Raw genomic sequence first — 26,338 nt, 5'->3', positions numbered from 1 at the left:
GGCGGCAGATAAATCCAATAAATGAATTAGTAAGGACACTTTTGCAGTCCTCTGGGGCTAAACAGAGTTCCTCCTTTTCACGAGAGGAGGGGGCAGAAGCTCGAAAACATTGTTTTTCCATCATGGCTCCTGTATGGTAGAACAGCCTCCTTCCAACAGCCCTCTGGCTTCTTCAGTGAAAGCCGTCAGAAGACAGTGAAGACCATATTCTTCCCGAAGGCCTTCAGGATTTGATTGAGTACCACCTCAAATCAGACATTATTTGTCAGTTTATGAATTTATTTACTGGGTTCATGTTTTATTTGTAGCACTTGATTTTGATCTGTTGATATTGGCATGGTCTTATTGATTTTGTTGTAAGCTTGCTTGAGTCAAAGAGGTCAAAAGACAGTTGATCTCGTGATTCAGTCTCCATACAGTGTAGGGTTAGGACTATGAAAGGCAAGATCCCCTCTCAGAAATGCTCCATACTGGGCCACCAGCCAGAGCTTAGTTCTGTTCTATGCCCAAATTCTCTTACAGTACATTTTGTATTTAAAGAAAATGAGAGATAAGTAATTTGGAAGTCTCTAGTTTGCAAAGTCCAAGATCTCTACCTGGTAGTCCATTCTTAGTAATGCTGCTGGAAGGGTATCCAAAAGGTTCTTGCCCTCTCAAAACAATACAGCTTAGCTGGTCATATTTGCTCCAGTTGATTTTTAGATGTGATTATTTTGAGAATTCAAATCAAGATTTTGTTTTTTATTTTTTTGGCCTTTTGAGCTGGGCAGTTCTCCCCCACCCCAACCCAACCCAAAAGAAAAGAAAAGAAAGAAAAAGAAAAAGAAAAAAAATTAATGCGGTTTTTGACCAGATAAACCCAAATGGTTGAATCAGAAGGAAATTGTCCTGGGTTCAGTGTGACACAACTGCTATTCATAATGTTTAGGATTAAGCCTGCTTACCTGAAAGTAAGACCAGTTGAATTCTGTGGGACTTACTTCTAAGCCAACACAATCAGGTCAAGGTTGCCAGTTACACAAGGCTCTTTCAATAGTTTGGGCATCTGATATGGAATCATATAAGCCATAACTGATTCAGAGCTATATTCAATATCATGCCATCTATTAAATGTTCTCTAGGAGCTAGTTTACATTTGTGCGCTGGAAGATATTTCTCCTAATTCTCATATCACTATCTTTCTTATACTAATGTAAATAACACACTCTGTTAGAGGAGCAAAAAACATTATTGGCTAACACAATTATGACATCAGTGGCCTGTTCCACCAACCACAGCCTGTCAGGGCACACCAGAGTTCTGTGTCCACTCTTTGTTGACAGTTAGTTCTCTGGCCATAAAGCAAGTTCCAGAATCACATTGTACCCGTTTGACTCCAACCTGGGATTCCTGTGTCACTCATCCTTGTGCCTTGACTCCTGCTTCTCGGCCTTTAACCTGAGATATCTTGACAGTATGGGCAGTTGATAGGTTCCAGAGAATTAGGTCTCTGGCTTTCTCACTGCCACCAGAAACAGCCATCCCACCTCATTCCATAGCCGACTTGACTCCGATGCACCTAAGCCAATATGGAACTAACTGTGCAATTTGTGTAGATAAGCTGTCATCTGGAAGGAGTTAGAGATAACGTTTGCCCACAGAACAGTCTGAAAAGGGAGGAAATGGATCAAAATTTTATTGATTCCTTTAAAAACCCACCTATCTTATGGGACTTTATATGAGATCAAACTCAGAATGCTCAGAAATGGAAAAGTAGGCAGGCGTGAGCATTCTCAGCTGATCAACCTTAAACCCAGAGAGGAGATGGTGAGTATCATAGATCCTTCTTCCTCAAATGTAGTTTTCTGGTTAAAGAAATCTTACATGTCCCTGACACATTTTGTCCTTTGAGAAATGGGAAATTTCCAGAAACCTCTTTTGATCACTGAGTGACAGAGGATATCTTATACTAATAGTTCCACCCAATTTAATTCAGTCTTCTCCAGAAATTATCATTTTAAGAGGAGACAGTAAGGATATTGGTAGTTTCCTCAAATTAGGTTCCACGAGATTTCCTAGATGTCTTCTTTCTTGGAAGATTGAATGGGTAGTGTTGGAATCCACATTGTGGATTGAGGTTTGGTGATCATATGACACAGCTGACTGGGATTATCCCGGGATTAAAGCTCTCTGTCCTGACCCAACTAGGTTTTGGTAGTCGCATAACACATTAATCCCACCCTACCTCCAGCTTGGCATGTTATGGAAACCCAGCCAGTAACTTCTGAAGAGGAAACTTCAATTCAGAAATCTTTAGAAAGATTTTATCTGTGTTTATCTGAACAATATCCAAACCTAATAGAGTGCCACAGTTATGATTATGAATCACTTTCCAAAGTCCATGACAAAGGTCCCACTACCTCTTTAAAGCATTTTCAGGAACCAAACCAGGAAGTTTACTATATGTTGATTTATTTGTCTTGCACTATCTTAGATTATACAAGTCTCTATGAAACTGAATAATAAATGTATTAAGTACAAGATAAAGCACCTCAAACCTTTCCAGGTGACTTCCTCCAGTGACACACTCTTGCTGTTTTTAAAAATATAGACTGTAATATGGGGAAGCCACTGTGTTTGAGAGGGAAGGAGATGCAATTAAATATAAGCATCAAATCTGAATTATTTCCTGGGTATCCCTGAGGAGGTAGGCACAGGGGTTATCTTAAATTCCTAATATATTAGATTTGTTAATATATTAGGTGATTGCTGTCAATTAAAAAAACAGATTCCTAGCTTGCCTGACTAAGAGGATCTTTCTTGCTGAAACAGCTGTTCAGATCTAGAAAGGCAGGCCAATAACTTTATGAGATCACCACATGATAGAGCGGGAATGAAAAACAAAGCTGCAATGTTCTGTTTTTCAGGACACACTTCGCAAACCTTGAATCAATTATGCAGGGTACATTGTAACTTATACAATCTTTCCATTTGCTTCCATTCTATGCCTTTCTGCATTTCTGCCCAAAACATCTGGGTGGTGAGAGACATTCTTTCTTAAGGCTAAACCCTGCACCCCTCTGGTGGTGTTATTCTCTCTCGCCTCAATTTCACACGGGTTTCTGAAGTCCTTGCTTCTAGAATTGTGGTGCTTCTTGGCAAAATATCCTCCTACCCCTCAACAACCAACACCTGGAAATTGCTGCAGGACATTGAGTGGTATAAACTGGGTGACATTTAGAAAGAGAGAGAGGGAGAGAGAGAACTTTGCTTGTCCTCAGTTCCACCTAACTGAGGTGCAGGAGAATCAGGGAAGAAGTCACTAGGAGTCGGGTGGCATAAAAACGTAATAAATTATTTTTGGTCGCACAGTCAGCCAGACTGGATTTGGCATTTTTATCCACTTATCAAGTCCGTCCTTCCCAAGGACCTGGGATAGGCAGATGTTGTTGTTGGATGGTGTTAAAAGTATCATCTCAGGATGGAAGCCGTTCCAAGTAAAGCTGCCTTTTGCAATGGACTGATGGTGATTTTGTCAATGCTGATGGTCTTCAAGTGGTGCTCCAGATGTTTTGGCATTGCACCCAAGGTGCCTATTACTCTTGGGACTATCTTTGCTTTCTTTTGCCACAATTGTTCTACTTCTATTTGTAGGTCTTTGTATATTGTGATTTTCTCCAGTTTCTTCTCCTCTATTCTGCTGTCTCCAGGTATTGCAATGTCCACTATCCAGACTTTTTTGTCTTTCTTATCAACAGTTGCTAAGTCTGGGGTGTTGTGTGGCAGGTGCTTGTCTGTCTGAATTCTAAAGACCCAGAGCACTTTAGCGTCTTCATTTTCTGTTACTGTGTTTGTCTTGTGGTTCCACCAGTTCTTGCTTGCAGGCAAATGGTATTTCTTGCAGATCTTCCAATGCACCATTATTGCTACTTTGTCATGCCGTTGTTTGTAGTCAGTCTGTGCAATCTTCTTGCAGCAGCTAACTAGGCGGTCCCCTGTTTCTTCAGCTTCTTTGCAGTGGTGGCATTTGCTGTCTGTTGCTGTCTTCTCCATTCTGGCTTCGTATGCATTTGTTCTTAAGGCTTGGTCTTGTGCAGGCAGAATTAGCCCCCCTGTCTCTTTCTTCAACTTTCCTGCTCTTAGCCATTGCCAGGTCTTGTTGTTATCTGCTTTGCCTGCTAGTTTTGTGTGTGTGTGTGTGTGTACTGGCCATGTAATGCTTTGCCTTGCGATGTTTCTTTTCTATTCTTCATTTGCTCTTTCTTGTAGACCAGTTTGGTCTCTTCAGTATTCAGTAAGCCTTCGTGGTATACTAGTTTCAGTGCATCTTCTTCACTGTCCTTCAGATATTCTTCCAATGCTCCTTTTTCTTCTTCAACTCGGTGGTGTACTTGTAACATTCCACGCCCCCCTATGCTCCTTAGTAAGTAGAGTCTGTCAACATTGCTGCGTGGATAAAGGGCATGATTCATTACCATTATTTTTCTGGTCTTCCTATCCAGGGCTTTTAGTTCTGCTTGAGTCCAGTCCACTATTCCAGCTGTGTATCTAAGACTGGAATTCCAATCATTAGATACACAGCTGGAGTAGTGGACTAGACTCAAGCAGAACTAGAAGTCCTGGATAGGAAGACCAGAAAAATAATGACAATGAATCATGCACTCAGATAACATTTTCTCAGATTTTTCTTTCTCCTCCCTTTAGAAAAAGGATACTTTGTAGAATTCTGTTTGAATATTCTCCATAGGGTTGGAATAGATGATCCTTCTGAGATCTCCCAACCCAATCATTCTATGATTCCACTGGAACTCAAGAAGATACTAGGCCCCTGGGAACCATGGATAGTCTCTCAGAGATCTCCAAAAGTTGTTAGCAAATTGTGAATTTTAATGTGATAGAAGGAGAAAACGATTAACTACATGACTGGAGAATAATCATATTAGAATGATTTGAGAACCATGCCAGAAATCTTGTACATTTTTCACAATGTTGTGTAGGATATAAAAAAATTCCCAAAGTCGAGATGACGCTCTGCTAAACCAGCAAAGGATGGAGAGAATTAGAAAATGTGTGTGTGTAAGAGAGAGGGAATGAAAGAGAGGGAGTGAAGATGTGGTGAGAGAGAGACTGGAGATGTATAGAGACCAGAAAGTATTACTGTAAATTAGTGCCTTCATTCCTTCTTCCACTTTGTTTGAAAGATTACTAGTCTTTGTGATAGAAAAGAATTTGAAAATTTTATTTGCAATTCTGGAGACCACCCAGATGGTGGCCTTTTTATCAAGCCCAGGAGAGGAACCAGATGTCTTCAAGAGAGGTTCTGGACTAAGAGGACTCCAGCAAGGGAAGAAAAAATGATGCCTGGGGAGGAAATCATACTCAATACTCCCCTGTCCGTGCAAGTAGCGTTAACAGTCAACTTATATATCTTCCCTCCAAATGGCACCAGGTCATTCTGTAGCAAGCTGCAGGCATTCTTAGTTGCACAGCCTTTAATGGCAAATGATTGATTCGCAGAAGCTGCAGAGAGAGAAATAAGCAGAGCTACATATCTGCAAACATGGGAATCACCTTGCATGGGGAATTGTGGGATCGGGGGCCGGTTCACACGTGCAAGTTTAACTCTTGAATATTGACTTGCATGTGCGAATCAAGCAACACTGAACTTCCTAAGGAGATGCTATCATTTCACCTACAACAATCAATAGCGTTCCTAGGGTTCCTGCGATGCCTGTTTCTTGACCTTGTCTGCCTCAAAAGCTAATTTTGAAAGCCCATAAGAGTTTACCCCATCTTATACAAAACAAAATCAAGGCAGAGTTACTTTGAGTTTCTTTCTCATACTTTCCTCTTTCTCAAGATTGAGTAATCTTTTCTGAAACTTATTCCTTCCCCATTCCCAAGGGCAAATCTACATTCTTTCACACTGATGAAATACATGGGGTTGCCCTTGAAGAGTATCCAGAAGCTTCGACTGGTACAGAATGCAGTAGCGCAGGCAGTTATGTGTGTTTCCAGAAGAACACACGCTACACCTCCACTCCACAACCTGCATTGGTTACCAGTTTGTTTCCGGGTCCAGTTCAAGGTGCTGATTTTGACCTTTAAAGCCATACATGGCATGGGACCGGGTTATTTGAAGGACCATCTCTCCCCAGTTACATTGACTCATCCCACCAGATCCAGCAGACATGTCAATGGGCACGCTCAGGTCCCATTGACTAGGGAGTTTCGTTTGACGGGTCCCAGGTGGTGGGACTTTCCTGCTGTGGCCCCCTCATTATGGAACATCCTTCCCCCAGAAGTGAGGCTGGCGTCATCCCTTTTTAACTTGCCAGAAGTCCCTCAAGACCTGGTTGTGTCATCAGGCCTGGGGACCCCAGGGGACTGGTGAAATATTAAGATGGCTCCCGTGTAATTAACACCTTCCCTTTGCCTATCTCTTTTTTATTCTGTTTTAGTTTTGTGCCTTTTATAATTTAACTTTTTTAATATTAATAACATTAATATTGTATATATTGTTGCATGCCACCCAGAGTCACTTGATAGGGAGATGGGCGGCCATATAAGTATGATGAATAAATAAATAAACTAAGGAAGACCACATCTAAATTGCCTCTGTCTTACATTCCAACTCTTTAAGGATCAAGGTGTGACTCTAGCCAATATATTGGGGGAGGATGAATGGGGAAATTGTTGAAGAAATACCGATAGATTCTCCTGCAAGAATAATGCATTTCTCCTCCGTTCCAGTGCAGGCAATGTGACTTTTGATCTCACACTGTTTCTGGTTGTAGCTTTCACAGGCGGGGCAAAACACCCCATTTTCCAAAGTACCAACTGGGGGAACTGTAAAACAAGATAGATTTCATATTAGCATCCAAGGGAGAAGGGATATCAGGGGATCTGTTGGGGGGGGAGGGTCAAAAAGTCAGGTCAGTTGCCATGATCACGCAACACTTTTTCATCTGTGTCATGTTGGCAGCCCATGTAAAAAAGGGAAGATTTTGATGGTACAATCATGGCATCATCTTGAATTTTTTGACACCCACCACCATTACTACCCCTAGATACTCTGATGCATAAGGATCCTGTACCACTAAGTCAAGGACTGCCTACAAAAATATATTTTTTTCCCTTACACATATGGTACTTTAACCAATTTTTCATTGACCTGCACATTTTTATAAAGATCCACCCAACTCTGAATAGGCTGCCTTTGAGTGATGGTTGGTTAGTCCCATTCTAAATTTTCCCTATTTTTTAAATCTCAGTTTAGACATTGGTGCATCAGCAGAAATTTCTGACAGATGTGCATTAGGTCTTTGGATCAAGACACTTTATAGAGTTGTCCTCCTTGGGACCTGGGCACAAAAAAGGGTTGCATTATGGACTTAAAAGATAATAGCCCCTCTGTTCCTTAATTTTCTTAGCAGAGAACCCAACCTAAAGTCTCCCTGCCCATAGGAACAGTTCCTATGCCTCTGACTTAAGGCCGAAATAACAAGAATCTGGAAAAGTCCAGGAAGGAACATGCAATAATCACTTGCAGGAACAATTCATTGTCCCTAGGATAAAGGTAAATATTTAGGCAAGAATGAGCAATCAGACTTTTGATTGACTTTGACATGCATGTGACATTGAAATCTTTATTGTTTCTGATACATATTTTTTTCCCTGTGCAAATTCAGTGATTGACTTGTAACAGACCAGTAACATCTTTCAGTCTGTTCAGAGGATTAATTTTTAATTTTTATAATTGCTTTATGTATCTTGAGAAGCTCTATATTTTTCCTTCCTTGCCACTGTAAATTTTAAATATGACTACTTAATGCAACAGAAAGGATTTTTACATTATTGTTTTCCTTTTTAAATAAAGTAATTCTAGTAAAAAAAAAAAAAAAAGGAACAGTTCCCAAGCTCAGTTAATACCCACCGCTTAGATTCAACTCTTCATTGCACATATCTGTTGAGCAACATGCCATATTGCTTTGGACGTGGCGTCCAGGAGCTGTGGTCAAGGTGAAGGCAAGAGGTCTACAATGCTGTTGATCAATGCATCCTTGGTATGATCCATTGGGACTGACGCTCCCGCCTGGGGAGGATAAAAAGCAAATAGAGAACATCAGGGCCATTCCATTGGCTTTGGGAGAAGAGCAACTCCACTCTCCTTAGCCTCAGGGTCCTACTGAGTATGCCATCCTATGAGATCCAGCACTCTTACCCAGTGTATTGACTTCTTCTAAAGTAGCACATGCAATCCCCAAATCTGTGCAATTAGCTCCGCATTTGGTGTTTCCAAGAGGACATGAAACACAGGTTAAGTTTACCATTCCTAAGGAGAGAGAGAAAATGTGAGTTACTGGAGGAACAAGGAGGACATGGCTCTGCTATAGGCCCAAACAGGTGTTGATCTTTGGCCCATCAAATTTGGAAGTGTCCACGTAGAGCGCAGCTTGAAAAGTGGATAACTTCCACACTAATCTTTCCTCTTGCCATCTCCTCCTGGTGGTTGCCTACCTATGAGGTGTTGATTCTACAGCAAGGAACGAAGGAACAGTACTTGGTGGCTACAATTACTATAATCCATTTATAGTCATCTGCCCAGAAACCTCACACAAAACCTAGAACAAGCCCAAAACTCAGGGTTGAATGGACTCACCATGGACACGAGGGAGGACAATAGAAATAAGGAAGAGGAGCAAATCTCCCTTCATGGTTCCTTGGGGGAAGAGCAGATAGAATACTTCCTATTCTGTGAAGAGACATTTCATTTATTTCAGATCAAGCATTCATCTTACAAAACTAAACAGTTTTACTTTGGTTTGGTTTTAAAATAAAGATGTGTAAGAGGGATGACAACTAGTAATCCTCAAACTAAATCTGGCCTCTAAAACGTGTCATATCATTTCACAATTGCTGAGACTGGGAGAATAAGGAATGGTTGGAAAGGGGCAGAAGAGTAGATCTGCCATTATATCATTTCTGGTTAGTGTAAAATGTCAAAGTGAATTTCTGAGTTTCAGAGTAATATCCACATTGTGACAGCTGAAGCCCCAGACATTTCAATAAAGAAGGGTAGGGAATTTCCACAAATCCGAATTATTTAAGTAATTTCTCTGTCCATTCTTAATTTGTATGGCAAATATTCTCAGAACTGATATGCAAAGATGTGATAGAACTCTGCTCTTCAACACTCAGAATCTTTTTAAAAAAAGTATATTTTCTATTGTTAGGCTAGAAGCATGCATATCAATTTAGTACATTTAATACTGTCTTCCCTCATTTATTTAGCCATTGACTTGTTCAGGTCTGACATCCCATAACTTAGAAATCTATCTCTGACAATTCAGAAATCCATCAACAAAACAATTTGGCAGCTTTTGAAATTGCACAAATCTGGGTGTGGAAAATAGAAGATAAGCGAAGAAAAGAAATAGCACAGGAGGGTGGATGTCTGCCACCTATGCTTAGAGACCAGAAATTCATCACAACTTACCTCTGGGCCTGAGATCCAGCAGATGTAATGTATTTGAGGCCCTCTCTCTTCCCTTTTTATAGAACTGATGATCGATTTGTTTGGGAAAATTATGCATGAGCTAATATCATGACAAATTAGTTCCTGAAAGCCTACAAATGTGGCTTGTTAGACCTTGCCACCTCTGACGGTTAGAATATTACTTCCAAATAAAACAATAGTTGCTGCTTTGTAGAAGTATTCTGGGGTTGTGATGTAGAACTTAGGAGTTGTGATGTTTGGGGGTTCCCTGAATCCAGATCATTCTCCTATAGTTCACACCCTTCACTAAGCCGTCATGAGGTTTGCTTGGCTCAGTGGACACATTGTGTGAACCTGACTTGTTTAAAACATCCATTGTTGCCTTTCCATCACAGTGGCTAGGTTCACGCAACCTTTGGGACTAGTCTGAAATGGGATTGTGATCCAGCCTGTTATAAACCCAGGGATCATCTTAGTTTCACCCAGACCACTACTCAAACTTGAAAGCTAATAGGACACAGCTCTTCATAAGCTAGTTTTATTATAGATACCAGAAAGATCATGATTCCAGCAGAACACCAACAATTTCAGCCAATTCTAAGCCTCCAGCTATAAATATGTTTCCAAGTTCCAATCTTACATCTGAGCATGCTAATGGACTGAGAGCAGGTCATTTCTCCATGGAAAGGGAGGGTCCTATCTATGGGTGCACTGTTATTGTAATGGATTTTTCTGGTCTCAGGTTCTGTATCTGACCTTGGGGTCTCCTAGCCCCCAGGTCATTGTATAAGCAGAATATTATTTCTTTGAGCGCTGCATGTCATGTGAACACAGCAATTTATTTCGGTAATTCAAGTTCCAGTTTAACCTGGTGAATCTCCAAATGGTGGGAGATTCTGATGAGCCCACCAGGAAGGACACCAATGCCCTGCTTCCTCTTTCCAACTTCAAGCTGGAAAAGATCTCATCTTAAAGAAGGGGTTAAGACGACACACGTAGATTTCTCGATGTCCTTGCTTGTTTAGGTTCCTACACTGTTTTTCTAACATTTTGCTTCCATAGTGACATATTTAAAATCCTGCAATATAACTAGAGATGTCATTCATTTGTACTGCACGTGCAGTACAGTCCAGCTTCTAGGATTTTTCCTCCAATGGGATGTAGATAGCGATCCTTTTCCCCAAAAGATCGTGAAGTCCGATGCGGTAAATGAGAATTATTCTTTGCCCTAATAAGGGTGAAATAAAAGGCAGTTGTAAATCAGATAAACTCCATCAATAGCAGAACCCTGGAAGCAATACATTATTTCTACTGAAATATTTACAGTATTTCTATTATTATCTATGAATAACCTGGGAACCTTTTTCCCAGCCCATGCAATTACCTCCTAAGCTATTCAGAATATGGGGACAGGTTACAGGGAAAGTGCTATTTTCTTTGTGCCTGGCCCCCTCCCTCTGTGAGTTCCCAGGGGAATCTGCAAATCTTGGAGTACATCAGAGGTTGATCATATCCATCTAAACATCCAGATACTGTATGCCTTTCTTTCATTTATTCTCTGAACATATGCAGGGAATAAGTTCCCCCTTCACCCAAAGGAACATGTTAGAAAGGAGCAATCTGGTTATTTGAAAACTATCTAGAGAAACTCTAGATTCTTGCTAGAAACTTGCTAGACTGATTTTTGCCAAATCAGAGAGGGATCCATTGGTCACCACTATTGGGGGGAAAAAAATCAAGTTCCTTCTCCACTCCTTCCTTGCTGCAATCAGAACACCTCTGTGTACCTTCCTGGTTGTCCCTGCCCTGCCCTCTGGAATAATATCCCCTCAGAGATCCAGTTGGCTCCCACCCTGATGTCCTTCAGGAAGTTACTGGGGCAGAGTAGTGGGTTTTTTGTTTATATGCTTGTCTTCAGGCCACTCATGATTTCTTTTCTGGTTTTATATTGTTCTGTTTTTAATTGGAAGCCACCCAGAATCATCAGGAGCCAGGTGGCCTCTAAATTGGATGGGTGGATGGATGGATGGACATATGTATGTATAAATAAATAAGCAAATACATAACATTAGTCCTTGCTAGAAAGAGATTTATGCCTTCATCCATGGCTCCCTCTCCAGACTTGGAGTCAAGCTTGACTCTGGGCCCATCTTTACCTTTTACAGCAGGGTTCCTCAACCTTGGCAACTTTAAGACAGGTGGACTTCAACTCCCAGAACTGAAGAGGCTGGGGAATTCTGGGAGTTGAAGTCCACCCGTCTTAAAGTTGCCAAGGTTGAGGAACCCTGTTTTACAGGTCAGAACATTGAAGCTCTTCACTGTGCCACATTCACCACCCACCAATGGCCCAAAGCTAGGTAAATTGAGTCTCTTAAGCTAATTGTCTTATGGGAAGGACCATTTTGATGGCAATTTATCCAACTTCACTTCTTCCAAATGGAGTAAGCCAGTCCCTTGTGTATGGGAATCCTCTCTGCTCTTTCACCTGCATGAGGCCATTCATTTCTGCCCCACCTCAGTGTTAGCTAGTTAATTATTAACTCAACTTCTTCTTTTCACAGATATGGACAGTATTCAGCTGTTGAATTTGCTAAATGGGTTGACTTGTTCCAAAAACCAAACAATGGAATTTTCTCACAAGGGTGTGAGCAACTGGGAAGGAATTCATATTCCTTTCAGAAATGGGATAGAGAGACATTTCCAACAGCAAGCATGACTGGATCCAGGGTTGTCTGGGAATGTGGGGTGTCAAAAAAGTCAAGATGGGAACTGCAATGATAAAAAAGGAATGGGGCTTTGTTTGCACCGTTGCAAGTAGCATCTTGACTTTTTTTTCTTTTCTTTTTTTTTGCCTTCACCTGCAGACTCCCCCACCCCTGTATCCTACTCCAAAAATTATTAGGAGGGCAGGGGCAAAACTGCATTTGACTTCATTTCCAAATGAATTGAATTAAATATTAATAGTATGACATTCCAGTCAAGCATTTGGTGATTTCCCTCCTCTGTCTTAAGGAAGCTTACAGCTTGGTAACAATTTTTTGAGGTCTTTGAGGGCCACACTCAGAAGGTCTTCATGCGCATCTCTGCAAGCAAATATGGATTGTTCCCCTCCATTTCCAGGCCTTAACTCCAACGTACACTTCCTGTTGCTTGTAAAGGAAATGTTCTTACTTTATCAGAAAACGTGTTTTGTCAAACCACTGGACGCACGCAACATTTATTCCCAGTTTGTTTTTTAAAAAGGCCTCAACCGGAAACCTTTGGAAAATGGGTGGTCTACAGATAATCATATCCGTAAATAAATAAATGTCTCTACCGAAAGCAACCAACGCTAATTTTTTTCTGACTATACAGCAAGAGTGAGCAACATTTTTTTTTCCTATCCAGAACCAAGTTTCTTCTGGGTTCATGGTAGGCAGGGCTGAAACAAGGAGTGGATGGAAGCAATAACCAAAATTGACAGAACGCTCATTCTCTGATGAGGAGACTCTCCCCCAAGCATCAGCTACCATGTATAGCTATTACCAAGGGTCTCCACTGATCTCTTTCAGGGGACATAGGCCAAGGGTTATGTAAAATTAAATCAAATCATGGGGAAATGCAGCGCTGGGGCCATGGGTTGCCCACCTGGAGTTAGGACAATGTGACAAAACAAAGGAATGTCCAGAATGATCTATAAAAACTTCAGTGCAACCCAAATGAAATGTTCCATCAGAACAGAAGATATTATAGAAACAAGTACCGTCCTTCATAAAGCATAACCATATGCACTGGTTAACAATGGGCTCTGTTTGGAAGATAATAATCAAAATGGCAGCTTCTTCGTCATTTCCTCCTTTGGAAACAAACACAGTTACTGTAAATTTCAGAAGCTCCAAAATGATTTCAGACTTTGGTTTCCAACAAGCTAGCTTCACGGATATTTGCTGCGATCGAGGATAGAGAATAGCAGGGACTTTCAAAACGTTTGTTCAGAGTAAGGCTTTGCTTGTTTATTTAAACACTTTTAAAATGTTGTGTCCTTTTTGTAACTCTGAAAGGAGCAAATTCTCTTTCAACAGGGCCCCCTGCTGGTCCATACGGCCTGGTCATATTCTACTGGACTTCATATAAACATGAAAGTTTAGGAAGAAATCCTGCCCATATGAAACTCCAGCGTTTTTATTCATCCACTTCAACACCAGCATTCCAAAACATTTTCCAGTGCAGTTCCTCCAAGTAAGATGACTGGTAGCATTTAAATATATTCACAGCGCTTTTAATGCATCTCCTGAATTCATCACTTCCTTCTTGTTAGAAATAAAAATCCTAAACCTCTTTGAAGATCCCATTTTGATGTTTGTTAGATTCAGCTGGCTAGTGCGTGCCACAGACTCTCCTTGGGATCATTAGATGTTTTGCACTGGGGAACAGATAGAGAAGACAGTGTGCCATCTAGTGATTCCTTGAAGCCTAACAAAAAATACATTTTTTACCGGAAGCTGATCTGAAATACTCATTGATATTTCCAGAGGTGACTAATTTTTTTCTTACCAAAATAATAAAGCTGCATTAAAAATGAGACGGCACAATGTGTTCAAGATTGCAAACACTTTTTCATCTGATCATTGCAACATTTAAAATTTATTTTAAATTTAAACTTAAAATGGCCATTTTTAGCCATGAAATGGCTAAAAAAGGGTCATTCAGCCCTCACTGAGAAATCTTGGTTAGCATTCCCCCCTCATCAATCCACATTAGAAGGAAGAGTCCTGAGCCTATAAATTAGAAAATCTGCATTTAAACATAAGAGTTGGTCAAAGTTTTTTTTTTTTTTAAAGGTGTACATGTTGTCTGCTCATATGTTTAGGATCAAGATACTAGGAATCCTTATTTCCATTAAATAGCCTTTGAACCTTCCATAAGCAGTATGTTTATAGTATTTCCCACTTGCCCATCTTTGGGAAATAAGCCAGATGGAAAGATTTGGCATTACCCACAATGGAGGAATGGTTGGTGAAGATGGCAGAACTTGCTGAAATGGCTAAATTGACTTGTTTGATTAGAGAAAAGACAATTATCTATGTTTATTGGTGATTGGAAACCTCTCATGGACTTTTTGCATAAAAAAGAAAAAATGAACTTGTGATTTATGGTTTTGATGATTAGACAGGTTCGATTATAGAAAGAAGAGAGTCATGATGTAACTTCAGAGAGAGACGTTAAAATATATAACTGTTGTGAAGAAGATCGGAAGCCACTTCTTTACATCTTTCTTCGTATCTTTTTTTCTTTCTCTCTACTTTTTCTTTTTGCACTTTTAGCTTTTTCTTTTATTTCTCCCTTTCTCTTTCTTCTTTCATTCTACTTTAGTTTTTATGAGTTCTTACTATGGTTAACACTTTCAATAAAAATAATATATATTAAAAAGAAAAAGAAAAAGAAGCCAGATCTAATAAAATATACCTTCTCTCACTGAGGATGCAGCCTCAGCTTTAGAAACTCTGAACTGATCTCAGTTAAGGTTAACTTAATGCTCTGAGAATTCACTTAATGCTCTGAGAATTTATGGGCCGTAGAAGATGGCTTTGGAGGCTGTCCTGTCCTACCAATTCATCAGACTTGGTTGGCATTCCAAACCAGAAGCCAACTCCTCCACTTTCACTCGATGGAAGTGACGCAGCAATGCCAACAACAGCACAATCTCCAAATTCCTGTCTCCAGTCCTACGCATGGCCTTACTCCCAGAAATCGCCTTTTCTATTCATTCCAACTTAAAAGCATATCCAAAGCAAGCCGGATCTCTACAAATCAGCTTTCCTTCAACCTCTCTTGTTCAACTCCTCATGCATGTATATAGAGTTCTACACAACAGTTTCAATAAACAATGACCGCTTTTCATGGTAATCATCCATACATAATTTATGGTTGTTTTGTTATTCCTTTTCTTTCTTTTCCTGTTTTTTTTTCCTTTGTGGGTTGACTCAAAGGAAGGCCATTAAACAACAACAACACTTTCCCCCAACTTGAATCATCGTGATCAATTGATGGAACTTTTAATCCAATACAATGGAGTTGCAGCAAGGTGAGGTAGGTTAATCTAAGTTACCAACTTTCTTCCTCAATCTCCCCTCCCCCAAAAAAGTTGTTAGGAAAGTAACCTGAGAGAGATCCAGCTGGTGATCCTCCATCTTGCAGTGACCAATGAACAGAGGGACTTGTGGCCATTTTACATCCCTTGTAATAATTAGGGCCAAACTAAATGGATCACTTAATTTGGCTTTATGCACCATATCTAGTTTGGCTTCTGGTTGTTTCAGGAGAACCCAGGACAGCACTTAATTATATACGGGACTGCACTCTGGTTTCACGCCTGGATATAAGACAGGCATGGCACTGGTTGTCCTAGTGGATTAACTCTGTCAGTATCTGGTGGGGGTGGGGGAGGAGTATACCTGTCCTGCTTGTTAGATCTCTCAGGGACCTTCAGTACCATTGAACATAGCGTCCTTCTGAACCGTTGGGACATAGATGCATTGTTTTACGATGGTTCTGCTCTTTCCTGAGTGGGTGGTTCCAGACAGTGGTGTAGGGAAGGGTGGCCACAACTATGGTTGCTCTGATATGGAGTTCCAAAGGGTCTTCTCCCCCATGTTGTTGAATATCAACATGAAGCCACTGCGGAAGTCATCCATCAGTTTGGGGTGTGATACCATCAGGACACTGATGATGATGCCCAGCTGTACTTCCAGGCTCTAGAGGGAGCCAGAGAGAACATTGGTGAAGTATGCAAGAACCATTAGGAGATAAAAGAGATAGTACATGACATCTCAATCCTGGGAAAGAAGGAATGTGAAAAAAGACTCAAAATAATCCTACTTTGATTCTGTATGATATAAGAGGGGGCAGAGGGAAACTCTGTTAGGCTTTCAAGGTTCTGTGATTATACCCTACAAAAGAGGGTCTGATAGTCTTTGTGGCATCTGTTTCGAGACCTGGCTGAACTCAGAGGGCTGACACCACCCCAGACCAGGCCAGATCCTGACCTGATGCCTAGAGGCTGTAAAGATCTGAAGACGTCAAAACAAGCTCAGTTTAAATCCCTGCAAGACAAGAGTTACTGTTGGTTGGTGATAGATCTAACTATATCCCAGCTCCAATCTTAGCTCTTGAGAGGGTTGCACTCCTCCTAAGGGAACAGATTCATGATCTAAGGTGTCTCCTGGCCCTTACTAGAGCAGTAGGTGGAAGCTGTGGCCAGAGGGCCCTTTGGCCAGCTTTGCAATAGCAATTCACATTCTAGTCACTTTGTGTACGTGCTTTATCTGGGGCTGCCTTTGAAGATGACCTGGAAGCTTCAACAGGCCCCAAATATAGTGGTTCATCTGCTAACTGGGAGTAGCAGATTTAGCAGTGTTACATCTATGCTGCAGACACTGCACTAGTTACTGCATACTTCTGAGTCCAATTTGCAGGAGTGGGTGTTACTTTTACAGACCTGTATGGTTAGGCAACTAGATACCTACTATCTCTCCCATCCAGACTTGGCCCATCCCATGTGATCTTTAACAGAAGGAATGAAGAGGTGAGGGAAGCAGAGACCTGATGCCCCTTAGGAACACTTTCCCCCATGAGATACTCTCAGCTTCTTGGTCTTCAGAAGGTCCTGAAAATGTTTCTTTTATCCATTCAGCATTTGGTCACTGATGGTATTTTGGCTGCTTAGCTAGTTACTTTAAGCAGGATGATTGCAAGTTGGTTGGTTGGGTTTCTTTTAACAAATTACTGTTACAACCATAAACTGCCTTGAGTCCTTGTGAAATGGATGGTCTATAAATGTATGTATAAAATAAATAAATAAATGATCCATTGAGACATCGAAGGATTCCAGAGCATTTATGAGTTCATAAGAGCCATTGTACAAAAGATTCTAAGAACCAATTTATTATATCAAAAACAGTGATGTAAACTCCTCCCAATAACCAAATCTGGTACATCTAATAGAAATACAAAGAATCTTTCCAATTTATGTGGTGTCATCCTTTGAAGACCTATCTCAGTAATCTTTGGGGGATCTCTTCACATGATAGGCAACCTTCACTGAGTTCTCCTGGCCAGTTTGACCAAAGGGGAAAAACAAGAAGCAACACTGGTATAGAAAAGAGAGAATGCGCACACTTGTCCACCTCCAAGCTATCTTGGGTGGTGTTCTTGGTCCATCTTCAATCACAGATGAAGCCAGGCGAAGGATAGCGAGAGGAGCCCTGGAACTCTTCCTCCAAACCATATGCTCTTTCTAAGACCCTCTGCGCATCTTGTGCAAAGCTATCCAGAGCAGTGTGCAACAAGAAATAGGCAGCCACAAATGAGATGCCCCCTGCTATCACGTTGCTCAAAAAGGGCACTTTGTTTGTCACCATTTTGGCAGCCAGCTGCCCATAGGCTGCAGATTGGCTCAAAATTGCCTGGACACCATTCTCTGAAAGGCCTCTCCCTAATGTTGAACGCACTTGATTTTTCAATTCAAAACAGGGCTTTGAGACCATGGTGGCCAACGTCTCCAAAGAAGTAGCATCCAAGCCAAAATGCTGCTGATATTTCTTGAGAGCGTTCATGAGCATGGGGATATTGAGGTGGAAAGGATGGCTAGGTAAAGCTGAAACAATACATGCCAGCAAAGCCTTCTTCCAGATGTGCTGGCGCAGCGAACTCTTCTTCTTCTGCACAGCTGCAGCAGTGACAGATGGGAATGAAAGCAGCAGCGTGTGCTTTTTGTGGCCCTCCAACTCTTCAGCCAAAGTATCCTGCAAGCGGTGGAAATCAAATCTATGCAATTCGAAGCTGGAGATCAGGAAGACCTTGGGGTTCTCCAGGCTTTCATTCTTTAGCTGGCGGGTACAGTCTGCCTCTATTTCCTTCAGCACTTGAACTTCCTGGAAAAAACTTGGTCTTCGTTGTTGTGAAGCTTGCAGGTCCTGGTCTATCTTGGAACGGACAAAGTAGAAACGCTTGCCCATCGCGCCAACAGCCCGGGCCAGCTCAGCGTGATTCTCTCGGAAACGCTCAGATGCTACAATGATGAAGAAGTCATATTTCTCAAATCCCACCAGCTGCAGATATTTCTTGGCTTGGAAGCATGGGGTGCCAATGCCTGGCAAGTCCCAAAGCCGAACATTTGGCAGATGAGGGTGATGATAGGGAGTGGGTAAAGTGGTGGTCTCAACCACCCCGGTCTTGGCTGCATGGAAGTCCTCATCATTAATTCCCAACACGGCATTGACGAAGGTGGACTTGCCAGCCCCAACTTCCCCCGTCACTGCAATGTCTAGGGTGGTGGTATCTAGAGAATCCAGGAGCGACTGGACTTGAGAAGACACCTCCAGAACTACTTGCGACTTGATAACAGAAGCCATCTCTCTGAGGTCGGCCTCGTGGAGGTCCATGGTGGAAGCTCAGCTGAGAGAATAAAAGAAACAGGGAAATAAAGTTTCTTTCTACATACAATATGCCTGTTTCTTTCTATACATGCCTGCTAACTTTTTCTCCTGGAGTGGGAGGAAAGATGGCAATGGCGAAACACCTCCTGTAATAAGTTCTCTCAGCTTATTGTCCTTTAGCCCCTGGCACCTCACTTTCTTTTATTTTATTTGACCTGATTGCTTTTACTTGATCCCTTTGTTGCTCTTTTTAATCTTAATTCTTAAAACTTCCCACTACAGGTAGTCTCCAGTTTAAAGATGAGTTCTGTTTCCAAAGTCTGTCCTTAAGCTGAATTTGTATGTAAACCAGAACAGTGTTATTGTATAATACTGTATAAGTAGTATTGTGTAATGAACTCGAACCATTGTGTATTTAACTCAAATCATAATGCATTTAACTCAAATTTTGCTACAATAGGCTCCATTCTTAACTATGGGTTGTCTGTAACCTGGGTGTTTTTAACCTGTGGATTACGTGTACTTGCCTGGGAACCTTCTGACGCACAGAGTACAGGTAGTCCTCACTTAACAACCACAATAGGGACCAGAAAATTCATTGTTAAGCAGGGCAGTTGTTAAGTGAGTCATGAGCAATTTTACAATCTTTTTTGCAGTGGTCCTTAAGCAAATCACTGCGGCCATTAAGCAAATCATGCAGTTGTTAAGCAAATCACATGGTTCCCTGTTGATTTTGCTTGCCGGAGGCCGGCTGGCAAATGGCAATCACATGACCCCGGGATGCTGCAACCATTGTAAGTGCAAACTGGTTGCCAAGCGCCCAGATTGCCATCACGTGACCATGGGGGTGCTGCAACGGTTGTAAGTCCCTTTATTCAACACCACTGTAACTTTGAGCAGTCACTAAATGAACAGTTGTTAAGTGAGGACTACCTGTAATAAGATTGGAGAAGAGGAGCTCTCACATTCTGCAACACAGGTTTCATCCATGCCCTTGAAATAGCTGAAAACTGACAGATACATTCCAACCAAGCCAGTTTGCTTTGTAAGTAATACAACCCCTCTCCTCATTATTTTAGAATGGGATCTCCAGGAAGAGACTGAAAGCCAACAACTTATACATCTGTCCTAATTCAACAAGAGCTGTCCCCTCTTTGCAGACTGCCGCCGTTTGCTTAGCAGCAGCATGGATTATTTCCAGTGAACCTGAAAATCCAGATCTTAAATACAAGAGTTCACTGGAGTTGGGTGGCCAATACATTTAAATAAATAAATAAAAGATGGCCATATAGCTGATTTCATGGCCAGACACAGTCTGCTGACTCTCTCAATTTTCAACCCATTGACCATAGTTAAAAACAAAGTAGACTCTCTAAAAGAGTATTTTGCAAAGTTTACTGAGAATTTACCAACTGAGGCCTTGGAGAAAAATTCAGATCCCAAGCTCCCTGCTTTAATTATATAGGTAGTCCTTGTTTAGCTACCACAATTGGGACCAGCAACTCGATTGTTAAGCAAAGTGGTCGCTAAGTGAAACCACAACTGTGCTTACACTCTTCCTTCAGCTTTTCTTTATACAGACCTGCCAAGGTTGTAGATGCAAGGATTAGTTGCAAAGTTACTTTTTCATCACTGTCATAACTGCAAACAGTCGCTGTACAAGGCAGTCGCTAATCAAGGACTACCTGTAGGCTACAATCACCATGAAGATAAGACAGGTCAATACTCAATCCTAACTCTAGAAAGGGAAAGAGAGATGAGAGGAATGAACAAAACGAAAGAGAAGAGCTGAAAAGCTATGTAGGGAAGAGTAACCATCCAGGGACAAATGCCCAGTTAAGGATGAGAAGCAAATTAATTATAAACTCTACCAAAAAATCAAATTATTTTACAAATTCTAAATAGGAGAATGAAGGAAGTATGATGGGGATCCAAAAAAATTACTATTTTGTCCTTGAGCCAGCTGTGATGTTGTGAAAGCCACTTGTAAGATTTATAGAATATGCAACAGCTCCCTCCCCAGGGCAACTTTAGCCATGCACTGCTGGCTTTTGAGCCGTCTCTATGATCCCCAGCACACTGTTCAGCATGAAACCTTTCTTGCACAACTTTTCGATCTTTCCCCTCCATGTTTTTTGCTCAGCAGAAGCTAGCACACTTTTAAATATCAAGCAATTTGGACAGGAGAGTGCTGTCACTTTAACCTACAGTACCTACCCAACAGCTCGTCTTTAGTCTAGACCAGTGTTTCTCAAGCTGACTGGGGGATTCTGGGAGTTGAAGTCCGCACATCTTAAAGTTGCTCAGGTTGAGAAACACCGGCCTAAACAATCACAAGGAAGCCTTACCACAGTGTTGTCCAAACTTGGCCACTTTAAGATGAGTGGACTTCAACTCCCAGAATTCCCCAGCCATGCTGGCTGGGGAATTCTGGGAGTTGGTCCACTCATCTTAAAGTGGCCAAGTTTGGACAACACTGCCTTACCAGCATCCTTGAAAGAGAAAAATTCAACAAAAGAAACCTTGCAATTTTGCAGTTTGCTAGCCCCTTGCTGGTTTCCTGGAAGAATCTTTGAAATCCTTCAATATCTTGTCGGACTGGGAACAGGCTGACATTATTGACAGACTGGATGATCTGAAAGAAATTTTAGTGATGGTGCATTAAAGAGGCAAAGCACTGATCAACTGGGCTTTGCCAACGGTCCAAGAAAATCCCTACTTCGCTCCTCCGTGGAATTCAAATACACAGAACCCCAATGATGATGGGGCAGGCAGGAAAGATCTGCTCCCCCCTTAAATCTGCCCTCAGACAGGATACAAGTCCTAAAGAATGCAAATACCGATGCAACTCCGCTTCAAGAGGAGATTTGAGACCTTAATATCTGCCAGGCCCGATCCAAGAACAGCAAGGAAACAGTTCATCCAAATTCAGTTTTTTTATTGCTTACACCATGGAAGATATTATTATTTATGCACATACTTGGTTTTATTGTATTTTCATACTACTTATATTCTATTTTAACTAATATTTATTTGTTGTTTTTATTGGAAACCGCCCAGAGTCACTTCCTCATGAGATGGGTAGTGTGTAAGAAAGAAAGAAAGAAAGAAAGAAAGAAAGAAAGAAAGAAAGAAAGAAAGAAAGAAAGAAAGAAAGAAAGAAAGAAAGAAAGAAAGAAAGAAAGAAAGAAAGAAAGGAGGGAGGGAGGGAGGGAGGGAGGGAAGGAAGGGGGGAGAGAGAGAGAGAAATAAATAAATAGGGAGGGAGGGAAAGAAAGAAGGAAGGGAGGGAGGGGGACAGGGGAGGGGGAGAGGGAGGGAGGGAAGGAAGGAAGGGGGAGAGAGAGATAGGGAGGGAGGGAGGGAGGGAAGGAAGGAGAAAGAAAGAAAGAAAGAAAGAAAGAAAGAAAGAAAGAAAGAAAGAAAGAAAGAAAGAAAGAAAGAAAGAAAGAAAGAAAGAACCTTGCCAAACTCAATCTGTACTACAGCAACTAGTAGATATACCCTGGGAGATTCTAGGGAGTGGCTACCCTGAACCTCTTTCACTTCCTACTAATGCACCCCCTCCCTCCGATAGCCTTGCTCTCTGTTGCAACCCATCACAGATCAGCTGGTATCTTTACCAGTTCCCTCAGCAAAGGCCAACAAAATAACTGCACATGCCCTGGAGTTCAGGGGTGTCTGCAGGGAGGGGGTCAAAAAGTCAAGCTGGCGGCCCCAACTCTGCCACTGAAGCCCCACCCTTTTTAAAGTTAAAGAGAGGGGGGTTTCAAATGCAGTCTTCCGACACCCCAGCCCCGGACTGTGTTGTCCTTGTCCTTCCTGGAACGCACCCCCTCCTTCCTGGTAGCCTTGCTCTCTGCTGCAATCCACACAGCAACTCCTCCTTCGTAGATACGTCCCATCACAATATCACAGGATTCATACTCATCGCCAGCCTTCGGGCTACACTAGATTCCTACCCCGGATACCCGCACCCCACATTTCCAACTGTTGACCTGAGCCCTTGCTGTTCCGCCAAACTGCCCCTTCGAGAAACTGATGAACCCATCTTAAGACCAACGCTTGAGATAAGACGGTGCTCTCCGTCAACAGCCACGACAGCCCCATGAGCAACTAACAATGTTCCAGACCAACAAGGTTTTGTCAACTAATCTCAGAAAAGCCATAGCTTGCCACAAAAGCCCGGGGACCCAGCCACCAACCGGGGCCTGGCAAAGATCAGTGATCTCTGATCGTTGTGCATACTGTGGTGGTCAAAGCCACCCCCGCCCCCATACACATTCACTACCAAACCTATGAGATGCTCCCCACACATGTGAATTACCTACAAGTGTCCTTGGAGGAAAACATTCACAGCAAGCTGAATTGGCCCTAAGTGGCGACAAGGGGACGAACCAGATAGGGATCAGCGGCCCAGGAAACCAGCTTATTTCTAGCCACTGACCATATCTGAGAGCGAGCGTCGCTAGCACGCCGACCTAGTAGTATTTTCTTCTTAGGAGAGAGAGGCAGAATAGGAACAGGGGGCTCCGAAACATTTCATCAATTCTGCACCCAAGAGAACAACAAGCAGTGTGTCCAACAGGCACGGTTGCACTTCCAAAAATCTCCTCTTCGTACGGCGAGCCCGCGCGTCCATTTCCGCACGGCTACCGCAGCTTGTTTCGAAATCCACTTCTTTCAATCCAATCATTTTTTTTCCCTTCCGCGCCTGCAAGTTTCTTCCCCAGTAACTGTTTCTCTCCTTCCATTTCGACCGGCGGCTAAACGCGCAGGCGTTTTCCTCCCGTTCTGAATGTTGAGTTTCCACATTCCCTTTCGCGGGGCACACCCCTGGGCCCCCATAAGAAATAACAGCTGGAAGTGATGGGCTGTATTTTGGTCCCATTCAAAGTACACCCAAACCAGGTAGAACAGTGTTGCTCAACCTGGGCCACTTTAAGATGGGTGGACTTCAACTCCCAGAATTCCCCAGCCAGCCCTGCTGGCTGGGGAATTCTGGGAGTTGAAGTCCACCCATCTTAAAGTGGCCCAGGTTGAGCAACACTGCTGTAGAACCAGAGCAGAAGGAAGCGAACACCGCCGAAGACGATGCAAAAATCACTGAAACTCAGATGCTGGCTGCCCTTTTCCCCCTCCCGCCCGCTACAGCCCGCTCCTTCGTCCCCCAGGACTCCGTTGCGCTCGTTGCACGCGGACCCCCAAGACACCTGCCCGCCTTGCCGCGTCCGGAGGGAGGCTCCGAGCCTGCAGCCCGCCTCGCAAAGGGTCCTCGCAACCGGCTCGTCTTGCAGCGGTCGTGATGCGCGCGATCCTTCGCGGCTTGGTCCCAGCAATCCGAACGCGCCACGCTTTTCCTTCTGGACCCAGCGGGATCCCCTGCCGCCCAGCGAAGGCCCCCCAACCTGGCTGGGGGGGGGGGGAATCCCTGCAGGATTTCCCCAGGGAACGAAGTTGCCAAGGGGCGAGCCTTCGCTCGGACGGGGGAGAAAAGAAACAGAAAGTGGCGCTTGCGAGGAGGCGGAGCTGCCGAGCCGGAAAGGTGGGGCCGCCGCCTGCCGAAAGAGCCGCGTTGGACGGAACCGTGAACGGAGTCCGATTGGGGTACATCCGGAGAGGCTCCGTTTTGTAGGCCTGGGGGTCCGCAGACCGCTTCGAGTCGCCTGGCGAAAGAGAAGCTTTAGGTCGATTTTCCCTTTGCAAAGGCGATGCGTCCCGAGAGAGAAGCATTTTGCAAACGCCCCGATGATTTCCAAGGTTGCTTGCAAAAAATCTGCTTATTGGCGTCATCCCCAGCCTGTACGTGGGCATGCGTTTATTGCATTTGGAAGAGCCCCCCTCCCCCCTTCCAGGGATAAAAGGCAACAGGCCGGCTTCCAACTTTTTTCCTCTACAAAAGCCTTGTGGGGCAAGCTGGGCTGACAAACGGGGATGCGAGCCCATCACCCGGGGAACATCTGTGATTGAGGGCTCCTTGAGATGTGGCTTTCCCTAGTGTTATCCCCCCACCCAGAAGGCCTGCACCCCGGTGGATAGGATGCCTTCCAGGAGAAGTAGATTAAACGGAGAAGGGGAAACGGCCCCTCCTGAAACTCATTTTTACAATTCTTGGAAGTCTCGGGTAAAGATTTTGAAGCCATTTTTTTTCTCCCTCGCTGCGTGCAGCATCAGCGTTCCCGTTGCACCTTCAGACACGGGCTTATTATTAGCTACGTGCACACATGACGCTGAACCCGACTGTTGCATTCCCTCATGCTCGGGGTTTGCCCAATCTCTGGAACCATAAGCTAACCGAGTTGCCTGGGTGCGCGCCGCACGCCAAGCCAGAAACCTGCGAACCAAGTTCATCTTGTGGGAATGCAGCTGTTCAGTTTGCACGTGAAAGGTGCTGTCGGACCCCTCCCCTGCTCCTCCCTCCCCGCAACTTGGCTGGCTCCGCAACGGGAGGCTGCGAGGACGAGGGCACAATCGGCTTCTGATTTAATGTAACTTGTAGCTGTTGCAGCTCAGCGTACTCGGAGGGCGCCAGCTTGAAGAAGGTTGGTCCAGCCCGGCGCCCAAAGAGCCCGCCCCCTTCTTGCCCTTCTGTCTCTATGGTTACCAGGCTTGCGCCACAGCAGCTCAGACAAGAAAGGAGGGGAGGCGCGAGCAGCCTCTTCTAACACTGCATGGGCGGAGCCTACGCACTCGGAAAGTGCGTTGGGAGGCGGGCTGCGGCCTCGCGCTCCTATTGGATGGTCCGCGGGGAGCGACAGATCAAAAAGCCGCGGGTTTAGCAGCTGCTCGTGGCGACTGACTGTTGGGCGCATTTTTTTTTTTGAATGAAAAGGAGAGAGCGGAGAGTGTCTTCGCGCGTATTTTTCCATTAGCTCTTTAATAGCGCCGTGCAATGCACGTTGACGCTCAAGGAAGCTCTCAGTGAGAGTTATTCCGAGGTAACCGTGCAAAGGGTGGCATTTTTAGTTAGCCCAGAGTGCTATTGCCCATAGAGTCACCAGGAATCAAAATCGACTTGGAAGGACCGTTAAAAGCCGCAAGCGCTGGGACTCTCAAGGCAGCGCCCCACGGCTGCAACGGCGGGCGTATATTTTCATAGGCAATTGATTTTTGTCATTAAAAAAAACACTTCCGAGGCTAAAGAATTGCGAAATCCCTATTGCAATCAAACAGCGACCTCAGGGATAAGGGTGGCATATTTAAGGTTCAGAGGTTTGTATGGATATAAGCCCTACTGAATAAAACGGAGCGTTCCTTTAAAATAATCCAGGAAAACTCAAATAGTCTTAACCTCACTTTCTTGGGAGTAAACCTCCATAAACTCTGTGGGGACTGTTCGGAAGTATCCATGCAGAAGATGGCATTGTGTTTTTATTTTTAGTGCATTTTAAAATTTTGCATTCTAAATGTTTACTGTACAGCAGTGTTTCTCAACCTTGGCAAC

General features: G+C 43.3%; 2 protein-coding genes across 5 annotated transcripts; both read right to left on the bottom strand.

The window, feature by feature from the left end:
• Positions 1 to 5,190: 5,190 nt before the first annotated feature.
• On the bottom strand, positions 5,191 to 9,590 carry LOC107326442 (phospholipase A2 inhibitor and Ly6/PLAUR domain-containing protein-like). The gene is made up of 6 exons (XM_015890200.3): positions 9,479 to 9,590; positions 8,642 to 8,734; positions 8,204 to 8,314; positions 7,916 to 8,074; positions 6,688 to 6,828; positions 5,191 to 5,499 (listed from the first exon to the last, which is right to left on the bottom strand). The coding sequence occupies exons 2-6, from the start codon at positions 8,694 to 8,696 to the stop codon at positions 5,288 to 5,290; spliced, it is 678 nt and encodes a 225-aa protein (XP_015745686.1). The 5' UTR covers positions 8,697 to 8,734; positions 9,479 to 9,590; the 3' UTR covers positions 5,191 to 5,287.
• A 7,731-nt stretch (positions 9,591 to 17,321) lies between these two features.
• On the bottom strand, positions 17,322 to 24,410 carry LOC103067952 (interferon-inducible GTPase 5-like). 4 transcript variants are annotated; one of them, XM_088139949.1, is made up of 2 exons: positions 24,108 to 24,410; positions 17,322 to 18,913 (listed from the first exon to the last, which is right to left on the bottom strand). In XM_088139949.1, the coding sequence occupies exon 2, from the start codon at positions 18,898 to 18,900 to the stop codon at positions 17,680 to 17,682; it is 1,221 nt and encodes a 406-aa protein (XP_087996075.1). In that variant the 5' UTR covers positions 18,901 to 18,913; positions 24,108 to 24,410; the 3' UTR covers positions 17,322 to 17,679. The 4 variants fall into 4 exon arrangements, with proteins under 4 accessions (XP_087996075.1, XP_087996074.1, XP_087996077.1 ...); XM_088139948.1 differs by having other exon boundaries at positions 24,112 to 24,410; XM_088139951.1 differs by lacking the exon at positions 24,108 to 24,410 and adding an exon at positions 23,222 to 23,825.
• Between the last annotated feature and the right edge of the window lie 1,928 nt (positions 24,411 to 26,338).

Source organism: Python bivittatus, unplaced genomic scaffold (genome assembly GCF_059951505.1).
Source record: "Python bivittatus isolate LINGU-HERP-01145 unplaced genomic scaffold, Pbiv_v1 ctg000310_np1212, whole genome shotgun sequence".
Taxonomy (NCBI): domain Eukaryota; kingdom Metazoa; phylum Chordata; class Lepidosauria; order Squamata; family Pythonidae; genus Python; species Python bivittatus.
This window is presented reverse-complemented; position numbering and strand designations above follow the sequence as displayed.